Source organism: Tinamus guttatus, unplaced genomic scaffold, assembly GCF_059628265.1.
Source record: "Tinamus guttatus ecotype Peru unplaced genomic scaffold, ASM5962826v1 Tinamus_guttatus_pri_ptg000261l, whole genome shotgun sequence".
Taxonomy (NCBI): Eukaryota; Metazoa; Chordata; class Aves; order Tinamiformes; family Tinamidae; genus Tinamus; species Tinamus guttatus.
The window spans coordinates 1,507,764-1,517,340 of NW_028288795.1; the positions used below are offsets into that span (position 1 = coordinate 1,507,764).

Below are 9,577 nucleotides of genomic sequence, written 5' to 3' on the forward strand. Positions count from 1 at the left end.
CCTGCCGGTGCGGCCCCCACCCTGGCGACGGCGCCGTGGGCACGTCCCGGCACGCGGCACCGCGGGCTGCGCCGCCGAGATAAGGCAAAGCCGCAGATTTCCCGTGCAGATTAAAACTGCGCACGTCACCGTCCCCTTCTCCACCTCAGCGCATCCGTCGGGGATAAAACGGGGGATTTGGGGGTGGCCTTTGCTGTTGTCCCCCTCCGCAGGGCGATGCTGCCGCCGGGGCAGGTGCGGAGCTTGGTGGTGGAGCTGGAGGGCAGCGGCGCGCGCCGCGGCGGGGAGCTGCTGCGGGGCCGCGTGCGGCTGGAGCTGCGCGGCGCCCTGCGCCTGCGGGCGCTGCAGGTGTGCGCGCGCGGCCACGCCGCCGTGTGCTGGCTCGAGAGCCACAGCGTGGGGCTCAACACCATCTACTGCAACCACACCGCGAGCCAGACCTTCCTGCACCGCCACTGCCAGCTCGTCCCCGGTAAGGGCGTCCCGCGGGACACGCTCCTGCGCCCGGCCTCGTGCTCCGTTTGCTCCCCGCCGCGCGCACGGCAGCGTCGCCGCTCAAGTGTGGCAAGAGCACTCAGCACTCGGCAAATATTTGTTTTCTCTTGGGAGCGATGCTGGCACCATCTGTCCCGCCGGCACGTTGCTGGGATCTGCCGCGCGAGGATGAGCCGCTCCGATCCTTGCCGGGGTCCTTTGCGCTTGTTTGGCACCGCTTTGCCGTGGCCACGAGCCAGGATCCGCCCGTGGCTTCCCGCTGGGATGGGGTCCTGGCTGTTCCCTGTTGGGTGCCGGAGCGTGCGGTGATGATAGCGGGAACAGCCCCACTGGGGCAGGCGAGGGGAGGACACCCCGGATTCCTGTGGGATTTTGTGGTCTGTGCGGGCTCTAGATGGGGCTGACGAGTTGCAGGCGCTCTCGTGCAGGTGGACATGATTCATGGATGCGGTTCATGGACACAATTCATGCCCGCGGTTCAAAGCGGCCCTGCGCGGCCCGCGGGCTGGGCAGCTGCGGGCACGGAGCGGCTGCGGGATGCGGATGTGCCGCAGGAGCAGGGATGCGCATCCCGACCAGCTGGGACTGCAGGGAGCCAAGGGAATGGTGACGGGCTGTAGGAGCGGGATGGGCTGCGGGAGCAGGGACGGATGGGCGGCCGGGTTGGATCCTTGGAGTGGGTCCTGGAGACACCCTATGGGAGCAGGGCTGGGTTATAGGAGTGTGGTGGGCACCGTAGGATGGGCAGAGGATACAGGCAGGGCTATAGGGGCTCAGCAGGCTCTATAGATGGGCACAGGCTATAGGCAGGGCTATAGGGGCACAGCAGGCTCTGTAGATGGGCACAGGCTGTAGGCAGGGCTATAGGGGCTCAGCAGGCTCTATAGGACAGGCACAGGCTATAGGCAGGGCTATAGGTGCACAGCAGGCTCTATAGATGAGCACAGGCTATAGGCAGGGCTATAGGGGCTCAGCAGGCTCTATAGATGGGCACAGGATATAGGCAGGGCTATAGGGGCACAGCAGGCTCTGTAGATGGGCACAGGCTATAGGCAGGTCTATAGGGGCACAGCAGGCTCTATAGATGAGCACAGGCTATAGGCAGGTCTATAGGGGCACAGCAGGCTCTATAGGACAGGCACAGGCTGTAGGCAGGGCTATAGGGGCACAGCAGGCTCTATAGATGAGCACAGGCTATAGGCAGGGCTATAGGGGCTCAGCAGGCTCTATAGGACGGGCACAGGCTGTAAGAGCGGGGCTATAGGCAGGGCTATAGGGGCACAGCAGGCTCTATAGATGGGCACAGGCTATAGGCAGGTCTATAGGGGCACAGCAGGCTCTATAGGACGGGCACAGGCTGTAAGAGCGGGGCTATAGGCAGGTCTATAGGGGCACAGCAGGCTCTGTAGATGAGCACAGGCTATAGGCAGGGCTATAGGGGCTCAGCAGGCTCTATAGGACAGGCACAGGCTATAGGCAGGGCTATAGGTGCACAGCAGGCTCTATAGGACAGGCACAGGCTATAGGCAGGTCTATAGGGGCACAGCAGGCTCTATAGGACGGGCACAGGCTGTAAGAGCGGGGCTATAGGCAGGTCTATAGGGGCACAGCAGGCTCTATAGATGGGCACAGGCTATAGGCAGGGCTATAGGGGCTCAGCAGGCTCTATAGGACAGGCACAGGCTGTAGGCAGGGCTATAGGGGCACAGCAGGCTCTATAGGACAGGCACAGGCTATAGGCAGGTCTATAGGGACTCAGCAGGCTCTATGGCTGGTCCTGCAGCCGGCGCGGGAAGGGGCAGCGCGGCCCCTCGGGACGACGCGGGCCGCAGCAGCAGGAACGACCCGCGGCAGCGGCCGGGCCGGGCCGGGCCGGGCCGGGCCGGAGCCGCCGGGCGGGGCGGGGGCAGCAGCGGGTCCCGCCCCGGCCCGGCCCGCGGGGCCGCCCCCGGGCCATAAAGCGGCGGCGGCGGCAGCGGCGCTAGCAGTTCCCGTAGCCGTGCGGAGGCGCCATGTTCCTGGAGCGGCTCAAGCGCTTCCTCGTGGTGCTGGAGGGCGGCGAGGCGGGCGCGGCGGGCGCGTTCCGGCCGGGCCAGGCCGTGCGGGGCCGGGTGCTGCTGGAGCTGGCGGCGGCCGCGCGCCTGGGCCCGCTGCGGCTGCGCGCGCTGGGCGCCGCGCGCGTGCACTGGAGCGAGGCGCGGAGCGCCGGCTCGAGCAGCGCCTACACGCAGAGCTACAGCGAGCAGCTGGAGTTCCTGAGCCACCGCGACACGCTGCTGGCGCCCGCAGGTACCGCGGGGACCGCGCGGGGACAGCCCCGCCGCGCCCGAGCGCGAGGGAGCGCCCGGCGCCCCGGGACCGGCTGCGGCGGCACCGGATCCCCGGGGACTGCGCGCGGGGGACGTGCCCGCACCCCCGGGATGGGGGACGTTGGATCAGGGGACAAGGGACCCGCCGGCACCCTCGGGATGGGGGGCATTGGGTGTGGGTGCAGGGGATGCCCCGGCACCCCGGGACGGGGGACATTGGATCTGGGGACAAGGGACATACCGGTGCCCCTGGGATGGGGGACGTTGGGTCTGGGTGCAGGGGATGCCCCGGCACCCCTGGGACGGGGGACATTGGATCTGGGGACGAGGGACCCGCCGGCACCCTCGGGATGGGGGACATTGGAGCAGGGGACAAGGGACATGCCGGCACCCTCGGGATGGGGGACATGGGCCCTGGGCGCAGAGGACGCGCCAGTGCCCCTGGGATGGGGGACATTGGCTCTGGGTGCGGGGGACCCGCCGGCACCCTAGGGATAAGAGACGTCAGGCCTGGGTGCAGGAGACGCGCCGGCACCCCTGGGATGGGGGACATTGGGATGGAGCACCCTAGGGATCAGCAGCGCAGAGCACCCGGGTGAACGGGCGCAGCGGGCGCTCCAGCATCTCCGATATTGGGTGCTGGGGGCACCCAGGGAGCAGCCTCCCCAGAGACTGGGTGCATGGGGCGCCCTGCCCGCGTGCAGCCCAGTCTGCGCGAGCGGCACCCGGGCCCCTCCGGGAGGACGCGACGGACGCGTCCCGCGGGGCAGCGAGCGCGGCCGCCCCGTGCCGGAGCCGCGCAGGGAGCGAGCGGCACCTCCCGTGTGCTCTGCCCACAGACAGCGGCGAAGTCACCGTCCTGCCGGCGGGGAGGCACGAGTTCCCCTTCACCTTCCAGCTCCCCGAGTAAGTTCCCCCTTTTCGGTGCCAGCGGGGAGGGAGCCTCTTGCGGCGGGAAGGGGACAGGGACGGAAAACGCTGAGCCCCGCCACCTCGACAGGACCCTGGCCACCTCCTTCGAGGGCAAGCACGGCAACGTGCGCTACTGGGTGAAGGCCAAGCTGCACCGGCCGTGGGCCACCGTGAAGAAGGCCAAGAAGGAGTTCACCGTCATCGAGCCCATCGACATCAACACGCCCGCCCTGCTGGTGAGCGCGTCCCCCGCGCGTCCCCTGTGCCCTGTTGCACCGTGTCAGGGTGGGCACGAGAAATCGGGGTGCTGCCCTCCATAACTCGTGCCCTCCGGCATTCCCGGGCTGGATGCTGAAAAGGCCTCGTGGGTCTTAAACGTCCACCCCACGCAGTGACTCTTGCATAGGGTGCCCAAGTGGGTGTCCCCGGGCAGGGGTTGTTGCTGGCGAGGGGCTGGCACGGTCCCTAATCCGGCCCTTTCTCCAGGCTCCCCAGGCGGGTGCCAAGGAGAAGTTTGCCCGTGCCTGGTATTGCAACCGCGGGCAGGTGTCCGTGACCGCCAAGATTGACCGAAAAGGCTACACCCCCGGTGAGACAACGCGCGGGAGCGCCGGGCAAACCCCGCGGGGAGGGAGCTTGGGCTCCAGGGAGCCCTGGTGGGAAACGGGGCAGCGTGGGGGATTTCGGAGACCCGGCCAAGGTGGGCAGCCTCCTCCGGGCCGAGCTCCTGCTGGGTTTGCCAGGGTTTGGGGAGCATCCTGGGCAGCTCCCCGGGAATCCCTCCTGCAACGTGTCTGTGCCGGCAGGTGAAGTCATCCCGATCTTTGCCGAGATCGACAACGGCACCAGCCGAGCCGTCGTGCCCAAGGCCGCCATCATCCAGACCCAGACCTTCGTCGCGCGGGGCGCCAAGAAGCAGAAGAAGCTGGTGGTGACCAGCATGGTGGGCGACTCCATCGCGGCCGGGAAGAGGGAAGTGTGGCACGGGCGGGCGCTGAAGATCCCCCCGGTGGGGCCTTCCATCCTCCACTGCCGCATCATCCAGGTGGAATATTCCCTGAAGGTGAGGGAGCTCGCACGGATCTGCTTGTCACACCCCTGCTTGCAAGAAAAGCCGCTTTGTCCTCCCTTAGATCACGCCGGCAGGGCCGGCTATTGCGGGTTCCGCTCTCCGCATCCCTCCCCGGCAGCGCCAGGAGATTCCTGCCCCTCTGCATGGGGCAAAGGGCAGCGTCTCCTCACCGGGCTCGTGTCCCATCTCCGCAGGTGTGCGTGGATATTCCCGGCAGCTCCAAGCTGATCCTGGAGCTGCCGCTCGTCATCGGCACCATCCCGCTGCACCCGTTCGGGAGCCGCACGTCCAGCGTCAGCAGCCAGTGCAGCGCCCACATGGAGTGGCTGAGCAGCATCCCGGAGCGGCCGGAGGGTGAGCGCCGGCCTCGCGGCTCCGCAGCTGCGACCGGGCACTCGGGACGCACCGCCCGGCGCCTCCGGGGAGCGGGAATTTCCCTCCTGATGCCGCTGCTCCTTCCGCAGCTCCCCCCGAGTACTCGGCGGTCGTGTCCAGCCCGGAGCCGGAGCAGAGCCTGGCGCTGCCGAGCCCCGAGCTCCGCTCCGCGCTGGAGGGGCCCTTCTTCGCCTACATCCAGGAGTTTCGCTTCCGACCGCCTCCGCTCTACTCGGAGGTAACAACCGCCCACCCCGCTCCGGGGCTCCGGGGGTGGGATGTGTCCCCTGCTCTGGGCCCTGACTCCCAAATTCCCTTTCCAGGTTGATCCGAACCCGCCGTCGGAGGCCGCGCGGCCGCGCTGCATGACCTGCTGAGCGCCGCGGCAGCCACGAGTGACCACGCCGGGATCCTAGGGATCCCGGGAAGGGGGACACGGTGCCCGAGAGGCGGCGGCAGCGACACCGGAGCCGCTGCAGCACCGAGTTCCCGGCGGCCGCCTCGGACGCGGCCGCGTTGCCGGCACCGCGCGCGGCCGGTGGAACCAAGGGCTGGCGCCGCCCCGGCCGGCGCTGGGGTGAGCAGGACGTGGAGGTCGGTTCTCAGGGGCGCCGGAGCCTGGCACGGCTGCGCTCCGGATCCAGGTGCCACAGGAGGCAGCGGCCGGCGCACGGAGCCGCTGCCGGGCTCTGCCGCGAGCCGGGCGCTCCCTGCGGCGCCGCGGGCTCTTCCGCGCCCACTTTTTGTGACGAGGACTCTTCTCTGCTTCTTCTTTTTGTACAACTTGCTTTGGGGAAGTTTGTTGGCAATAAACTCCTAACCCTGCCTGGCTGCCGGCTCTGTGTCGCTCCAGCTGCTCCCTCAGCCCACGTGGGTCTCCGTATTAAGTCCCTGTCTCCGGCTGCCCAGGGCAGTTTTCCTTGGGCCCGGCTGGATCCACGTGGCCGGGAACAGGCCCGTGCGCCGCCAGGGAACCCGATGCCGGCGGGCACCGGGCCGAGGCACCACGCGGCCGCAGGGGTGGAGATGTTTTTGCAGCAGGAATTCTTCCCTGTCCCGAGTGCTCCAGGTTTCATATAAGGCAATGGGGGGGACAGGAGGGGCCCTCAGTGCTACAAGTCACTCCAGGTGGCTAAAAACACCCTGTTGGGCTCTGTGCCGCGGGGCCACGTGTGCCCAGCCGCTACGGCCCCCCTTTTGCCACTTTGCTGCCCCGCTCCCGTGTCCCGCCGGGGTCTCCGTGGTACCCACACGGGGTGTTTTGGAGTGCGGTGCCCACTCGGGAAGCACGTGGGGTCGGTGGGACACGAGGAGCCCGGTGAGACCCGTTATGCAATTACAGTGCGGGGGGTATTTATAGCACCTGGAAAGCGCTTCCAAGGGCTCCGGGCGCTTGGCACGGGCTCCGGGCCCGGAGCGGCGGCGGCACCGCCGTGTCCTCGGGTGCCGCGGGAGGGACGCGCGGTGGCACACGGAGACGGGGACAGAATGTGCCGGGGTGGCCTGGCGGGGGCCGGGATCAGCCGCCTCCCAGCCCGGGAGCCCTTCCAGCTCCGGGAAAACGGCAGCGCCTCCCAGCTGGAGCGGGGCCCCCGGGCCAGGTGCCGGCCCCGGCCGCAGCAGGGGGGATGGTCCGGGGTTAAAAATGCCCCTTTTAAACCCAAGGTTTTTGCCCCAGCGGGGGCCGGGCCGGGCCGCATGCGGCTCCTCCGCCCGGTGACTCAGCCCGTGCCGCCGCCGCCACCGAAACCGCCGGCCCCGCTTGGCAGAGCCCCGCGCGTCCCGGCCCCCGCGGGCTCTCCCCACCGGTTCAGCAGGAATCGCAGCTTGTGTTTTTTTCCCCCAGGATGAGCAAATCCTGCTGCTCCCGGCATCACCTGCCTCACCCGCTGCAGTTGGATCCTGCTCCGGCCGGAGCTGCCCGGCCGGCGCATCCCGGCGCTCATCCCATTCCCCCCCCGGGAAGCCCCCTTTCCCAGCAGCATCCCAGCGGCTCCAAGCGCAGGAGACGCTCCTGCCCATTCCATGCTGTTTTGTTATTCCCGGCTTCGCACCCGGCCCCTTGTTTTGCGGCCGCGGCGCTGCCCTTGCTCCGGAGGTCGCTTGGCCGCCGCGCGCCGGCCCCGCGGCTCCCTGGCTTGTTTACCCGCCGCTTCCTCCGACAATGGAAAATTTCCACCGCGTTGGACTCTTCTGCCGGTTGTTTTGGAAGCGGCGGCGCTCGGCTCACAAACATGTCTATGGATAAACAGGCGGCTCCGGGCAGAGGGGTCCGAGGGCAGCGCGGCGCTTCCAGCATCCTCCCTGCCTCCTGGCCCGGCTTTGATGGGGACCGAATCCGCAGTGTCGGGGGGTTTCACACCGGGAAAAACACCCGGAAAGGTGAATATCCCTCCCAAACAGGCAAACATTCCCCCAGGAAAATGGCCAATATTGGTGCTTTTAGCAGCAAAACCCGGTCCCCCCCGGGCGCAGAGATGCTGCGCTCGGATCACCGTCACCTGCGGGGATGTTTTCGGCTTTTCCTAGGAAACAGCTTGGTCAAAAAAACAAACCAAGGAGCAGCCGGGGGCAGCGGCGGCCGCGGCGCGTGACGTGTTGACACACAAACAGGGAGCCGCCGTGCCCGCGCTCCGGGACTTTGCTCCCGGCTTTGCCGGCACCTGCCGAGCGTTTTCCTGGCCCGCTCGCCATCAAATCCAAAGGGATAATGGCGGGAGGGAGGGAAGCGGCTGGCTGGGATGCGCCTCTTGCGCGCGGCCGCTCTCGGTCCCCGCGGTGGCCTTGGTGGCAGCGCCGCTGTGTTCAGGCGCCCTTCGCTCCGTGGCACCGTCACAAACTGGGCCCGGCTGCCTCGGACTGCAGCTTTGGCTGAGACCCGGCACATCCCGTGCCTTTTCCAGCAGCTTCCTGGTGCTTCCCGCGGCTGCCGTGTGTCCATGGAAAGCCCAGAGCAGTAAAAAGGCACCTCAAGGGGCCACTCAGGCAGAGCTGGGGCTGGTTGGGCTTTCGCTTCTCCCGGTTTTTATCCAGGGATCGGCCTCCAGCTGGATGCAGCTTAACCCAGGTGCCGGGCTGGGTCATCCACAAACCTGAGCCCAATTGCTCTGAAATGCCGGAGCTCGGGAGCTGCTGATAAGCGGCCGCTTCCCAATGGAGATGGAGTTTGGTGATAGCCCGCGGGGAGCGGGACCGGCTCCCGTTGGAGAGTGCGGCTCCGCGGGCGGCTCGGAGCAGCCAGCGCCGGGTGCGCAGGTAGGGGCACCCCAGGGCTGGTTTGTCCTGTTTTCCTGGTGGTTTTGCTTGGGAAAGAGCAGGAAAACAGTCAATGTGTTTGCAAAGAGGTGCCTGCGGTGTGGGAAGCGACTCCGGGGCCCCGAGCTGCCTCCCGAGCGGCACCGTCCTCAGCTCAACCCCACAGAGCAGAACCCGTCCGTGCCAGCTGGGCACTGATACGGGCCGTGTCCCTTCCCGCGGGATGATCCCGGGGCCCTGGCTGGGGAACGGCGCCGAGTGCCCCTGGCTGCGTCACTGCGTGGGGGCTCCCGCTGCTGTTTAATAGGGGTTTGGGGTCCGAGAGCCTCCCCCAGCCCCACGTGCGCTCGGGGCGCCGGGAAGCTCCCGTTGCCGCTGCTGCTTTGGTTGACCTGGTGTCATTTGTGTCACGAGCTGCCCGTTCTCAGGCAGCGTTTGCTGGCACCAGCTTGGGGAAGACGGGGGGGCTCTTGTTGCTCCCGCGGCCCGTTCAAAAACAGGGTTTGGAGCCGCTATCCCGGCCTGAACCCGCTGCCTCGCGCCGGCTCCCGGCAGGACCCGCCGGCCACGTTCGCTGCCGCGTGACCCCGCGCGGGCGTAAACAGCGGCCGGGTGTAAACAGGGGCCCGAGGCCACGGTGAGGGGCGCGCGCGGCTGGTGCCACCTCGTGGCCGCGGGGCCCGGAGCGGGCGGCACCGGCGGGGCGGAAACGGCGGCGCTGCCCGGCCCGGGGCTGCCCCGGCTTCCTCTTTCCGCTGCTCTTTGGAGCGCGGCCGCCCCACGGAAAACCCTCCCGTGGGAGCGAGGGAAGAGCGGCCGGACCCGTGGGTGACGCTCCGGGCGCATCCGCAGCTTGGCCGCTCCGGGGGGAATCGCGTTTAATGTGTTAGTTCTGGGAACCAGGAGCTTCCCCCGAAAGTGTCCGTGTCTTGGCTCGCGACCTGGTGCCGGCGGCTCCCTGGTGCTGGATGCCCCCATCCTGCCATTCCTGCACCGGGCATCCCGTTATTCCTGTGCTGGACGCTTGCATCCCACTGATCCCACGCTGGACACCCGCTGTTTCCGTGCTGGGCGCTCACATCCCGCCGTTCCCGCGCTGCTCCCGTGCGGTCCCCGCGCTGGGCGCTCCCGTCCCGCTGCTCCCGCGCGGGTCCCCTGC

At 68.2% G+C, this 9,577-nt stretch overlaps 1 protein-coding gene across 2 annotated transcripts; it reads left to right on the top strand.

Annotated features, from left to right (window-relative positions):
* The first annotated feature begins 216 nt into the window (after window positions 1-216).
* Window positions 217-5,546, top strand: ARRDC2 (arrestin domain containing 2). Of its 2 annotated transcripts, none has more exons than XM_088527147.1 (8): window positions 217-472; window positions 3,644-3,710; window positions 3,805-3,952; window positions 4,203-4,305; window positions 4,523-4,779; window positions 4,983-5,142; window positions 5,253-5,401; window positions 5,487-5,546. In XM_088527147.1, the coding sequence occupies exons 1-8, from the start codon at window positions 217-219 to the stop codon at window positions 5,538-5,540; spliced, it is 1,194 nt and encodes a 397-aa protein (XP_088383273.1). In that variant the 3' UTR covers window positions 5,541-5,546. The 2 variants fall into 2 exon arrangements, with proteins under 2 accessions (XP_088383273.1, XP_088383272.1); XM_088527146.1 differs by lacking the exon at window positions 217-472 and adding an exon at window positions 2,508-2,784.
* Window positions 5,547-9,577: the final 4,031 nt, after the last annotated feature.

Excerpts from the sequence above, each read along its gene's own strand:
- ARRDC2 (XM_088527146.1), top strand. The coding sequence starts at position 2,508 with ATGTTCCTGGAGCGGCTCAAGCGCTTCCTCGTGGTGCTGGAGGGCGGC. Across the intron at positions 3,711-3,804 it reads TTCACCTTCCAGCTCCCCGA|GACCCTGGCCACCTCCTTCG; the intron begins GTAAGTTCCCCC and ends CCACCTCGACAG. Across the intron at positions 3,953-4,202 it reads TCAACACGCCCGCCCTGCTG|GCTCCCCAGGCGGGTGCCAA; the intron begins GTGAGCGCGTCC and ends CCCTTTCTCCAG.